At 52.3% G+C, this 14393-nt stretch overlaps 1 protein-coding gene across 1 annotated transcript in view; it reads left to right on the top strand.

Moving 5' to 3' along the window:
• The first annotated feature begins 1498 nt into the window (after positions 1 to 1498).
• Positions 1499 to 14393, top strand: part of RICTOR (RPTOR independent companion of MTOR complex 2) — a 214684-nt gene continuing 201789 nt past the window's right edge. Inside the window, 1 exon segment of the mRNA XM_040338626.1 lies at positions 1499 to 1749. Coding sequence (XP_040194560.1) covers positions 1701 to 1749 — 49 coding nt within the window. The 5' untranslated portion in view covers positions 1499 to 1700.

Genomic DNA, 14393 nt, shown 5'->3' with positions numbered 1-14393 from the left:
GATGCTCTGGAAACATGGATTTAAGGGGGAACACTGAGAACTCTGATGTATAGAGAGGACACTGATGTAAGGGGAAACATTTCTGCCTCTGGTGTAAAGAGGAACTCTGATGTAAGGAGTGCTCTGAGAACCCTGATTTAACATAGTGTGCTCACTCAGAGGCAGGAGAGAGAATGGGGGAGACTTCAGTCACAGACAGGGATGGATGGTCAGCTCACCCCTTGGCAGTCAGCACCTCTCATCTAGATATATCTGTGGCTGCTGGGCTACAAATTTCCGGTCCCCACCTTCCTTTTCTGAGGCACAGAGCCAGGGATTGGAGTGTGGGCAGACACAGATGGGTAGGGGTGGGAAGAAGAGGTGCAGATCGATCCCTCTCTCCTTTCCCATCTGTATGTGGGGGGGGGGGGAGTGTGAGAGAGAGTGTAACAGACACTCTCAGCTTAGACTACAGCCAGCAACCCTGCAGCGAAGTCATTGTCCAGGGTGAATAATGCGTCTGGGTTTCGGACGGTCTGAAACCCGGACGCATGATTCCAAACCTGAACTGTCTGGGTGAATCCCGGACATGTGGCAACCCCTTCCCCTGACACCCGCCGCTATCCGATCCAATCCTGTTCGCCAAATCCAGGTGCATTGTGGTCCTATATTCCATCCGTCTGGCAGATCGGATGAAAGCAGACAGGCGGTCTGTTTTTATCTCTGACAGGTCCGTCTCTGTACAGTGAGCGGACAGGACCCGTCATCCGTCTGCTCAGAGGATCGATCTCCCACTGAGCATGCGGAATCCATAGAATTGCCACGCCTGTGTGAAAAGCATTTCATTGAAAATGAAAGCCAGAAGGTGATTGGTTGCCATGCACAGCTGCTCCAGTCTTAGTAAATTCCCCCAATATGTAGATCATGTGCACTGATTCCACAGTCACTGTTACCAGTTCAGAATATCTGCCACTAGGGGGTCCTAGACACCCACTGCCCAGCTATTTCATATCAGCTATTACACCATCTTTGTTATGGGCAACCCTGGAGGCACACAGCTGAGACTACACTGCATTGTGAGCCAAGTGTATCATAAAATATGTCAGAAATACGAGGAAAGCTGACGCCACTTACAGTTAGGAAAATAACATCCTATCTTGCATGTATCATGCCTGTGTAAATAGATCAATTTGCCCATAACAAACATGGCGGCCGCAGCATCCACACAGCACGTCCCATTTCCTTGAGCTGTGAGTCCGCGCCCAGCCGCTGCCTTGTCCAATCCACCTAGTAGTGTATTGCGGCTTTACAGACCACATCTCCACCTCAGGCTGGTCTGTCCGGCCCGTTCTCTGTAATCTAATCCCGTTAAGGAGGAACTAAAGACGGTTCCTAGATAATTCCTCAGTTTCCATCACAACACAATGATGTGCCCACAACAAACATGGCCGATGGTGATTCACAGTAGACGAATCATTTTCCTGTGCTGCCAGTGAGGGTTACTCCAGTCCGTGCTCCCAACCCAGCGCTTTGCCCATCACAAAGATGGCGTCACTGACGGCAAAATCCCTTTGCAGCCAAACCAAAGAGAAATCATTGTGGTGATCCGAGATCCCGACACTTCCCCGGACACCGACCTCCCCACTCGCCCCGCCCCTTCCCGTCTTCTCGCGGGATCTCACGAGGTTTCCGGTGTTGTGAATGTCTCCCCTCCGAGCAACATGGCGGCCAGCATCCGCGCCCGCTCCCTCCGCCACCTCAGAATAAGAGGTAAGGGGGACACCGGGGAGGGCTGGGGCCCCTAGAGGGGGACTGAGGGGCCCCTAGGGAGGGGAGGAAGATGGGAGGGGCGTAATGTGTCACTGAGACCGGGAGAGAGACAACAACACCGGCTACCTACCTTCCCTGAGTGTGTGACACCGACACTGGGGGACACCCCGCCCCTCCCCCACCACAAGGGGACACATACCCCTCCCCCACCACAGGGGACACCCGCCCTTCCCCCATCACAGGGAGACACCTACCCCTCCCTCACCACAGGGGGACACCTACCCCCTCCCTCACCACAGGGGGACACCTACCCCCTCCCTCACCACAGGGGGACACCTACCCCCTCCTCCACCACAGGGGACACCCACCACCACAGGGGGACACCCCGCCCCTCCCCCACCACAGGGGGACACCCCTCCCCCACCACAGGGGACACCTACCCCTCCCCCACCACAGGGGACACCCGCCCTTCCCCCATCACAGGGAGACACCTACCCCTCCCTCACCACAGGGGGACACCTACCCCCTCCCTCACCACAGGGGGACACCTACCCCCTCCTCCACCACAGGGGACACCCACCACCACAGGGGGACACCCCGCCCCTCCCCCCCCACAGGGGGACACCCCTCCCCCACCACAGGGGACACCTACCCCTCCCCCACCACAGGGGACACCCGCCCTTTCCCCATCACAGGGAGACACCTACCCCTCCCTCACTACAGGGGGACACCCCTCCCCCATCACAGGGGGACACCTACCCCCTCCTCCACCACAGGGGGACACCCCATCCCTCCCCTCCATACATCTGACACTCCCCCTTCTCCATACATCTGACACTCCCCTCCCCACATCTCACCCCCTCTCCATACATCTCACCCCCCCTTCATGCATCTGACACTCCCCCCCCCCCTCCTTCATACAGCTGACACCCCCCCCCTTCCTTCATACAGCTGACACCCCCCCCTCCTTCATGCATCTGACACTCCCCCCCCTCCTTCATACAGCTGACACCCCCCCCCCTTCCTTCATACAGCTGACACCCCCCCCCTTCCTTCATACAGCTGACACCCCCCCCTCCTTCATACAGCTGACACCCCCCCTCCTTCATACAGCTGACACCCCCCCCTTCCTTCATACAGCTGACACCCCCCCCCCTCCTTCATACAGCTGACACCCCCCCTCCTTCATACAGCTGACACCCCCCCCTCCTTCATACAGCTGACACCCCCCCCCCTTCCTTCATACAGCTGACACCCCCCCTCCTTCATACAGCTGACACCCCCCCCCCCCTTCCTTCATACAGCTGACACCCCCCCCCTCCTTCATACAGCTGACACCCCCCTCTCCTTCATACAGCTGACACCCCCCTCTCCTTCATACAGCTGACACCCCCCCCTCCTTCATACAGCTGACACCCCCCCTCCTTCATACAGCTGACACTCCCCCCCCCTCCTTCATACAGCTGACACTCCCCCCCCTCCTTCATACAGCTGACACTCCCCCCCCCTTTCATACAGCTGACCCCCCCCCCCCCTCCTTCATACAGCTGACACTCCCCCCCCTCCTTCATACAGCTGACACTCCCCCCCTCCTTCATACAGCTGACACTCCCCCCCCTCTCCTTCATACAGCTGACACTCCCCTCCCCCCCCCATACAGCTGACACCCCCCCTTCATACAGCTGACACTCCCCCCCTCCATACATCTACCCCCCCCCCCCTCCTTCATACAGTTGACACTCCCCCCCTCCATACAGCTGACACTCCTCCCACCCCCTCCTCCATACAGCTGACACTCCCCCCCCCTCCTCCATACAGCTGACACTCCCCCCCCCCCTTCTCCATACAGCTGACACTCCCCCCCCTCCTTCATACAGCTGACACTCCCCCCCCTCCTTCATACAGCTGACACTCCCCCCCCCCTCCTTCATACAGCTGACACTCCCCCCTCCTTCATACAGCTGACACTCCCCCCCCTCTCCTTCATACAGCTGACACTCCCCTCCCCCCCCCATACAGCTGACACCCCCCCTTCATACAGCTGACACCCCCCCCCCCTCCATACATCTACCCCCCCCCCCCTCCTTCATACAGTTGACACTCCCCCCCTCCATACAGCTGACACTCCTCCCACCCCCTCCTCCATACAGCTGACACTCCCCCCCCTCCTCCATACAGCTGACACTCCCCCCCCCCTTCTCCATACAGCTGACACTCCCCCCCCTCCTTCATACAGCTGACACTCCCCCCCCCTCCTTCATACAGCTGACACTCCCCCCCCCTCCTTCATACAGCTGACACTCCCCCCCCCTCCTTCATACAGCTGACACTCCCCCCCCCCTCCTTCATACAGCTGACACTCCCCCCCCCCTCCTTCATACAGCTGACCCCCCCCCCCCCTCCTTCATACAGGTGACCCCCCCCCCTCCTTCATACAGCTGACACTCCCCCCCCCTCCTTCATACAGGTGACACTCCCCCCCCTCTCCTTCATACAGCTGACACTCCCCCCCTCCTTCATACAGGTGCCCCCCCCCCCTCCTTCATACAGGTGACACTCCCCCCCCTCCTTCATACAGCTGACACCCCCCCCTCCTTCATACAGCTGACACTCCCCCCCTCCTTCATACAGCTGACACTCCCCCCCCCTCCTTCATACAGCTGACACTCCCCCCCCCCCTCCTTCATACAGCTGACACTCCCCCCCTCCTTCATACAGCTGACACTCCCCCCCCTCCTTCATACAGCTGACACTCCCCCCCCCTCCTTCATACAGCTGACACTCCCCCCCCCTCCTTCATACAGCTGACACTCCCCCCCTCCTTCATACAGGTGACACTCCCCCCCCCCCCTCCTTCATACAGCTGACACCCCCCCCCCTCCTTCATACAGCTGACACTCCCCCCCCCCTCCTTCATACAGCTGACACTCCCCCCCCCCCCCTCCTTCATACAGGTGACACCCCCCCCCTCCTTCATACAGCTGACACTCCCCCCCTCCTTCATACAGCTGACACTCCCCCCCCTCCTTCATACAGGTGACACTCCCCCCTCCTTCATACAGCTGACACTCCCCCCCTCCTTCATACAGGTGACACCCCCCCCCTCCTTCATACAGGTGACACTCCCCCCCCCTCCTTCATACAGGTGACACTCCCCCCCCCTCCTTCATACAGCTGACACTCCCCCCCCTCCTTCATACAGCTGACACCCCCCCCTCCTTCATACAGGTGACACTCCCCCCCCCCTCCTTCATACAGGTGACACCCCCCCCCCCTCCTTCATACAGCTGACACTCCCCCCCTCCTTCATACAGGTGACACCCCCCCCTCCTTCATACAGGTGACACTCCCCCCCCCTCCTTCATACAGCTGACACTCCCCCCCTCCTTCATACAGCTGACACTCCCCCCCCTCCTTCATACAGCTGACACTCCCCCCCCCTCCTTCATACAGCTGACACTCCCCCCCTCCTTCATACAGGTGACACTCCCCCCCCCTCCTTCATACAGGTGACACTCCCCCCCCCCCTCCTTCATACAGGTGACACCCCCCCCTCCTTCATACAGCTGACACTCCCCCCCTCCTTCATACAGGTGACACTCCCCCCCTCCTTCATACAGCTGACACTCCCCCCCCCCTCCTTCATACAGGTGACACCCCCCCTCCTTCATACAGGTGACACCCCCCCCTCCTCCTTCATACAGCTGACACTCCCCCCCTCCTTCATACAGGTGACACCCCCCCCCCCCCTCCATACATCTGATTGACCTGAGATCTGACCTCACTTTACATCATTCCACACTGACTGACTCTCCTCTGTGTTCATCTTTGATGTACTTAATTATACCCCTAATATATTCCACATCCTCCCTACTACCTGTCAATCAAAATACTGCCCTTTATTATACCCCGCCCCCTCCCTTCTGTTCTGTGTACCCCATTTACCCCCTATATACCACACATCTCCATATACTTGTCTGTATATATAATCAGAGGACCCCTACACCTTCTATTACCCCCCCCCCCCCCACCTTTATCTCTGCTCCCCTCCTATACCACATACTCTATACATTGTTATACCCGTCATTGTGTGTATCCACTCTGTACACGTATACCTGTTATTACATCCATTCTATACACCTATCCCATGTCTCTCTACTCCTCCACCACTGACTGCCCGGACCCCGCTCTACTCCTCCAACACTGACTGCCCGGACCCCGTGATACTCCTCCAACACTGACTGCCCGGACCCCGTGATACTCCTCCAACACTGACTGCCCGGACCCCGCTCTACTCCTCCAACACTGACTGCCCGGACCCCGTGATACTCCTCCAACACTGACTGCCCGGACCCCGTGATACTCCTCCAACACTGACTGCCCGGACCCTGCTCTACTCCTCCAACACTGACCCCGCTCTACTCCTCCACTACTGACTGCCCGGACCCCGTGATACTCCTCCACCACTGACTGCCCGGACCCCGTGATACTCCTCCACCACTGACTGCCCGCACCCCGTGATACTCCTCCACCACTGACTGCCCGGACCCCGCTCTACTCCTCCAACACTGACTGCCCGGACCCCGCTCTACTCCTCCAACACTGACTGCCCGGACCCCGCTCTACTCCTCCACCACTGACTGCCCGGACCCCGTGATACTCCTCCACCACTGACTGCCCGGACCCCGCTCTACTCCTCCAACACTGACTGCCCGGACCCCGTGATACTCCTCCAACACTGACTGCCCGGACCCCGTGATACTCCTCCAACACTGACTGCCCGGACCCTGCTCTACTCCTCCAACACTGACCCCGCTCTACTCCTCCACTACTGACTGCCCGGACCCCGTGATACTCCTCCACCACTGACTGCCCGGACCCCGTGATACTCCTCCACCACTGACTGCCCGCACCCCGTGATACTCCTCCACCACTGACTGCCCGGACCCCGCTCTACTCCTCCAACACTGACTGCCCGGACCCCGCTCTACTCCTCCAACACTGACTGCCCGGACCCCGCTCTACTCCTCCACCACTGACTGCCCGGACCCCGTGATACTCCTCCACCACTGACTGCCCGGACCCCGCTCTACTCCTCCAACACTGACTGCCCGGACCCCGTGATACTCCTCCAACACTGACTGCCCGGACCCCGTGATACTCCTCCACCACTGACTGCCCGGACCCCGCTCTACTCCTCCACCACTGACTGCCCGGACCCCGCTCTACTCCTCCAACACTGACTGCCCGGACCCCGCTCTACTCCTCCAACACTGACTGCCCGGACCCCGCTCTACTCCTCCAACACTGACCCCGCTCTACTCCTCCACTACTGACTGCCCGGACCCCGTGATACTCCTCCACCACTGACTGCCCGGACCCCGTGATACTCCTCCACCACTGACTGCCCGGACCCTGCTCTACTCCTCCAACACTGACCCCGCTCTACTCCTCCACTACTGACTGCCCGGACCCCGCTCTACTCCTCCACCACTGACTGCCCGGACCCCGTGATACTCCTCCACCACTGACTGCCCGGACCCCGCTCTACTCCTCCAACACTGACTGCCCGGACCCCGTGATACTCCTCCAACACTGACTGCCCGGACCCCGTGATACTCCTCCACCACTGACTGCCCGGACCCCGCTCTACTCCTCCACCACTGACTGCCCGGACCCCGCTCTACTCCTCCAACACTGACTGCCCGGACCCCGCTCTACTCCTCCAACACTGACTGCCCGGACCCCGCTCTACTCCTCCAACACTGACCCCGCTCTACTCCTCCACTACTGACTGCCCGGACCCCGTGATACTCCTCCACCACTGACTGCCCGGACCCCGTGATACTCCTCCACCACTGACTGCCCGGACCCCGTGATACTCCTCCACCACTGACTGCCCGCACCCCGTGATACTCCTCCACCACTGACTGCCCGCACCCCGTGATACTCCTCCACCACTGACTGCCCGGACCCCGCTCTACTCCTCCAACACTGACTGCCTGGACCCCGCTCTACTCCTCCACCACTGACTGCCCGCACCCCGCTCTACTCCTCCACCACTGACTGCCCGGACCCCGCTCTACTCCTCCACCACTGACTGCCCGGACCCCGCTCTACTCCTCCACCACTGACTGCCCGCACCCCGTGATACTCCTCCACCACTGACTGCCCGGACCCCGTGATACTCCTCCACCACTGACTGCCCGGACCCCACTCTACTCCTCCAACACTGACTGCCCGCACCCCGTGATACTCCTCCAACACTGACTGCCCGCACCCCGCTCTACTCCTCCACCACTGACTGCCCGCACCCCGTGATACTCCTCCACCACTGACTGCCCGGACCCCGTGATACTCCTCCACCACTGACTGCCCGGACCCCACTCTACTCCTCCAACACTGACTGCCCGCACCCCGTGATACTCCTCCAACACTGACTGCCCGGACCCTGCTGTTCCCAGATTTGACACTTTCTTAGTACTGACCAATGGAAGATCTGACTTGATTATACCATGCCTGTACTGGTTGATTTTAGATCTGACACTTTTATACTCTATCAGTAGGTTAGAGCAGCCTGTATATATCAGGAAATTAAAGCAGAATTCCAACTTTCAGTTTACTTGGGACAAGATGGTCCAAACCACCCATCTCCATTAATCACTGATGGCGGCCTCTGTGTACACTGCAATGTACTGTAATATAGTCGGCTACATACAGTGAGTGACTTCCCGTCTGCTGCCAGAACCAAGCCAAGCCTGAGTGCTTCTTTGCCATTCAGGAGAAGCCTTTTATTTTTATCAATGAATACAAGACTGCCTCTGATTGGCTGGCTGAGGTGAGGAGATGGGCAGATGACATCACGATTTCCACCTCTTCTTCCAGTCAGAGGAATTCATTGATAAAAATACAAGGCTTCTGAATAGGGAAGAAGCACGCAGCCTGACTCTCTTTAGGGAAACCGCCTGTCCTGTTTTCGCTTAACTGTGCAGGGTTTATTTCTGAATTCTCTTATAACTGTGCAGGGTTTATTTCTGAATTCTCTTATAACTGTGCAGGGTTTATTTCTGAATTCTCTTATAACTGTGCAGGGTTTATTTCTGAATTCTCCTATAACTGTGCAGGGTTTATTTCTGAATTCTCTTATAACTGTGCAGGGTTTATTTCTGAATTATCTTATAACTGTGCAGGGTTTATTTCTGAATTATCTTATAACTGTGCAGGGTTTATTTCTGAATTCTCCTATAACTGTGCAGGGTTTATTTCTGAATTCTCCTATAACTGTGCAGGGTTTATTTCTGAATTCTCTTAGAACTGTACAGGGTTTATTTCTGAATTCTCCTATAACTGTGCAGGGTTTATTTCTGAATTCTCTTATAACTGTGCAGGGTTTATTTCTGAATTATCTTATAACTGTGCAGGGTTTATTTCTGAATTCTCCTATAACTGTGCAGGGTTTATTTCTGAATTCTCCTATAACTGTGCAGGGTTTATTTCTGAATTCTCCTATAACTGTGCAGGGTTTATTTCTGAATTCTCCTATAACTGTGCAGGGTTTATTTCTGAATTCTCTTATAACTGTGCAGGGTTTATTTCTGAATTCTCTTAGAACTGTGCAGGGTTTATTTCTGAATTCTCTTAGAACTGTGCAGGGTTTATTTCTGAATTCTCTAATAACTGTGCAGGGTTTATTTCTGAATTCTCTTATAACTGTGCAGGGTTTATTTCTGAATTCTCCTATAACTGTGCAGGGTTTATTTCTGAATTCTCCTATAACTGTGCAGGGTTTATTTCTGAATTCTCTAATAACTGTGCAGGGTTTATTTCTGAATTCTCTTATAACTGTGCAGGGTTTGTTTCTGAATTCTCTTAGAACTGTGCAGGGTTTATTTCTGAATTCTCTTAGAACTGTGCAGGGTTTATTTCTGAATTCTCTTAGAACTGTGCAGGGTTTATTTCTGAATTCTCTTAGAACTGTGCAGGGTTTATTTCTGAATTCTCTAATAACTGTGCAGGGTTTATTTCTGAATTCTCTTATAACTGTGCAGGGTTTGTTTCTGAATTCTCTTAGAACTGTGCAGGGTTTATTTCTGAATTCTCTTAGAACTGTGCAGGGTTTATTTCTGAATTCTCTTAGAACTGTGCAGGGTTTATTTCTGAATTCTCTTAGAACTGTGCAGGGTTTATTTCTGAATTCTATAATAACTGTACAGGGTTTATTTCTGAATTCTCCTATAACTGTGCAGGGTTTATTTCTGAATTCTCTTAGAACTGTGCAGGGTTTATTTCTGAATTCTCTAATAACTGTGCAGGGTTTATTTCTGAATTCTCTTAGAACTGTGCAGGGTTTATTTCTGAATTCTCTTAGAACTGTGCAGGGTTTATTTCTGAATTCTCTTAGAACTGTGCAGGGTTTATTTCTGAATTCTCTAATAACTGTACAGGGTTTATTTCTGAATTCTCCTATAACTGTGCAGGGTTTATTTCTGAATTCTCTTAGAACTGTGCAGGGTTTATTTCTGAATTCTCTTAGAACTGTGCAGGGTTTATTTCTGAATTCTCTTAGAACTGTGCAGGGTTTATTTCTGAATTCTCTTAGAACTGTGCAGGGTTTATTTCTGAATTCTCTTAGAACTGTGCAGGGTTTATTTCTGAATTCTCCTATAACTGTGCAGGGTTTATTTCTGAATTCTCCTATAACTGTGCAGGGTTTATTTCTGAATTCTCCTATAACTGTGCAGGGTTTATTTCTGAATTCTCTTAGAACTGTGCAGGGTTTATTTCTGAATTCTCTTAGAACTGTGCAGGGTTTATATCTGAATTCTCTTAGAACTGTGCAGGGTTTATTTCTGAATTCTCTTAGAACTGGCCTTCTTTTATGTTTGATTTCATATCTATAGTCAGTGATGGCGGGGCGGGTGCAGAATGACCTTGGCTTTCACCATTCTGAATGACAGAAGCTGACGTCGATCTACCTATGCGCCACCGCCGTGTGAATGACTCATTCAAGGCGACGTAAACATCAACAATGTGTAGGTGCTGGCGGGGCATGCGCACATTGTAGTTAGTACACATCTTTACCATACGGACAAAAGTTCTCGTATGAATTAAAATGCAGTGCAGACCACAGCAGTATAGTCGTGTGCATAGTCATAGGGCTTTATAGATATGTTCACATTTCCTATAGCGGCCCTAAATGCTAAGTAGTGTGACAGAAGAGCTCTCAGCAGCCTGTGTGTCCTAGCTCCTCCCCGTTTCAGCACTACAGCCTCTGTCAATGTCTCTGCCATTCAATACTTCCGGGTGCGTCAGATACCACGTGCTGCCGTTCCTTCCTCTGACCCCTGTGTCACTAAAGGACTCAGCGGGGTCACTTTAACCACTTGAGCCCCCAGTCATTGTAAAATGACGTCTTCACGGTGGCTCTGAAAATCCAACAGGACGTCTATTGACGTCCTGGATTCCTCCGGCCACTGGGGGGCGCGTCCCCGAGATGCCGATGCGTGTGCCTGGCGGTCGCGATGTCCGCCAGGTAACCACGATCGGTAATGACAGAGCAGGGACACGTGGAGCTCTGTGTGTAAACACAGAGCTCCACGTCCTGTCAGGGGAGAGAGGAGACCGATCTGTGTCCCTTGTACATAGAGACACAGATCGGTCACCTCCCCCAGTAACCCCCCTTCCCCCACAGTTAGAACACAATACAGGTACACATGTAACCCCTTCCTCACCCCCTAGTGTTAACCCCTTCAATGCCAGTCACATTTATACAGTAATTAGTGCATATTTATAGCACTGATCGCTGTATAAATGTGAATGGCGCCAAAAATGTGTCAAAAGTGTCCGATGTGTCCGCCATAATGTCGCAGTCCCAATAAAAAAAATCACAGATCGCCGCCATTACTAGTAAAAAAAATAAATAAATAATAATAATAATAATAATTCTGTCCCATATTTTGTAAGCGCTTATTGCTTATTTTTTTTTTTTTACCAAAAATATGTAGAAGAATACGTATCGACCTAAACTGAGAATTTTTTTTTTTGGAAAAAAAAATTGGGCTATTTATTATAGCAACAAGTAAAAAATATTGATTTTTTTTCAAAATTGTTGCTTTTTTTTGTTTATAGCCCAAAAAATAAAAACCGCAGAGGTGATCAAATACCACCAAAAGAAAGCTCTATTTGTGGGGAAAAAAAGGACGTCAATTTTGTTTGGGAGCCACTTCGCACGACCGCGCAATTGTCAGTTAAAGCGACGCAGTGCCGGAAGCTGAAATTTCACCTGGGCAGGAGGGGGGTATATGTGCCCAGTAAGCAAGTGGTTAAAAGACTCCTGGCGTGATAAAAGGATAGCTCTGCCATTGCTGGCCCCCTTCTGAAATCGAATTGCTTGGCTCTGGCTTGCTAAAAAGTTCTCCCTGCAAAGAAAATGACTAACACTCCCCTCTCCTGCTGCCAGTCCATTCAGGTAGTTAAAGCGGGGTTCCAACCACAATTAGCATTTTTTAAATGTATGTGCTTTCATCCTGCGTTTTTATAATATAAATCCGGTGACTTACTATTTTACAATCCGCCGCCGCTCCGCATAGTTATTCAAAAAAGATAGTTTATAAAACTATATCTACACCGTTGTCATTTTGCTTGTGGGCATTGTGAAGCCCACAAGCACTTACTTCCTGGAAGTCTTGGATGGGAAGTGATAATTGAACAGCGCACTGCATCCTGGGAAATGATGACACACATTTCCCAGGAGCATTAGAGGGAGATGATGTCAGAATCCTAGGTGATTCCAAAGGCAGATTTCGTGGGACCGCATAGCAACAGGCATTTCCAGATGAGTAAAACTATTTTTTAATTTCTTTTTTAGGTCTAATGAGCACAATAATGAAAAAAAAATTTGGGGATGGAAACTCCACTTTAAGAGAAACTGAATGTTCAGACATTGGTCCCCCACTTCCCTCTGTGGTTCAGTGTTCAGCATCCATTATGATTTTATAAAACAAAAAAAAAATCAAATATTATATCCTTGCAATATAGTACCCTTGAGGTTTTTATTTTTTTATACAATGCATCGCCTCATCTGTAGAATTGTTGGCAGGGGCGTACGTAGAGGGGCCACCATTGCAGCCCGGCCCCATGCTCCGTGTGGCCCCCTTGTACGCCTGGAAAGGAGGGCTGTGAAATGTAGAGGAACCAAATCCCTCCATGTAACAGCTGAATGCCCGCTTCTCCTCCTCTCCCTCCTGAAGACGTTCAGCCGCTGCAGGACAGAAATGGAGGCCATCGGTTCCTCCACGGGCCGCTCCCACTGCCTCCCTATTGCTGTCCTGCTGTCCCGGGCTCCTGTGTGCTTCTTTGGCCCCACTGCAGCACCACTCCTCCTCCCACCAGATGCTGCAGGGGATCGGTCAGGCTGGAGAGAGGAGAAGGAGCTGGTAAATGTGTCCTATACCCGATCCTTTGAATAGAGTCAGTGATCCATGCCGATCACTCACTGTTTTTTTTTAAACTGTGTTTACTTTACCTCAGTTTATGAATGAACTGGAAGCTCTGTACAAAGCTATTCCAGCTGTTGTAGAGAAAGGGACTGATGAAAGTGAGACATCAGGGGTTTGTTTAGGCCCCTGATATTTCACTAATGCCCCCCAACAGGGGTCCTAAAAAATATTTCAAAAATATAAAAATAAAATAGTAACAAAATAATAAAAAAGAAACGTACTGACACCAGCGCCGGAACTACCAGGGTCGCACTTGCGAATGGGCTTTGGCGTTCTACCACCATACGGGGGGGGAACCCCAAGGTGGCCCACTGCAGGACCGTAATAAAGACCCCAGGATCAGTGGGAAGGGCCTCGGTAGTGGGCCCTGCTTGATTTCTTGCTTCAGGGGCCCTGAAGGTTCTGGTTACGCCTCTGATTTTTGGTGAGGTATTTTGTAAAACGGTTCCAATGCCAAAGGAATGCCCAGTGGTGCTCCTTATATTTCCACACTGAGACTGATCAGTTGGTAATGATGAAGGAACCCAATTCTGTCAGTCTGAGAAATTAAAGTGGAAGTAAACCCACCTATCATTTTCAGGCAAGGAAGCTGCCATCTTGGCCTATGTTTAATCTTCAACTGCTATGATGCTGCACATGTGATCAGTTATGACACCAGCCATTGGATGGTTTGACAGTTTGGTTGAGAGCACAACCAATGTGACAGTTAGCAATCCCGGCATGCCGGAAATGTAACTGCTTTTTGAAACTGTTATGTCGATGGGTTTACTTCCGCTTTAATTAAATTGCGCTTGTGGCCAGTCTACCGCTATTGCTTATTTTCTACAGGTATTGATATAGTGCCAATCATTTACATATCCCCACCTCACACACATCCATTTATACATATACATCAGCCTTTCCCGCAGGAACCCTTGAAATATTTTTTGGTTTCAGGGAATCCCTGCTAATTATTACATTTACAGCTCACAGTACAATAGTGTGATGGTCAGTGGGAAGAATGTCCCCTACATTGGAGGTCAGTGGGAAGAATGCCCCTTACATTGGAGGTCAGTGGGAAGAATGCTCCTTACATTGGAGGTCAGTGGGAAGAATGCTCCTTACATTGGAGGTCAGTGGGAAGAATGCCCCTTACATTGGAGGTCA

This window comes from Rana temporaria, chromosome 1, assembly GCF_905171775.1.
Source record: "Rana temporaria chromosome 1, aRanTem1.1, whole genome shotgun sequence".
NCBI classification, from domain to species: domain Eukaryota; kingdom Metazoa; phylum Chordata; class Amphibia; order Anura; family Ranidae; genus Rana; species Rana temporaria.
Note: the sequence above shows the minus strand (reverse complement) of the source record. Positions and strands in the feature narration are given on the sequence as shown.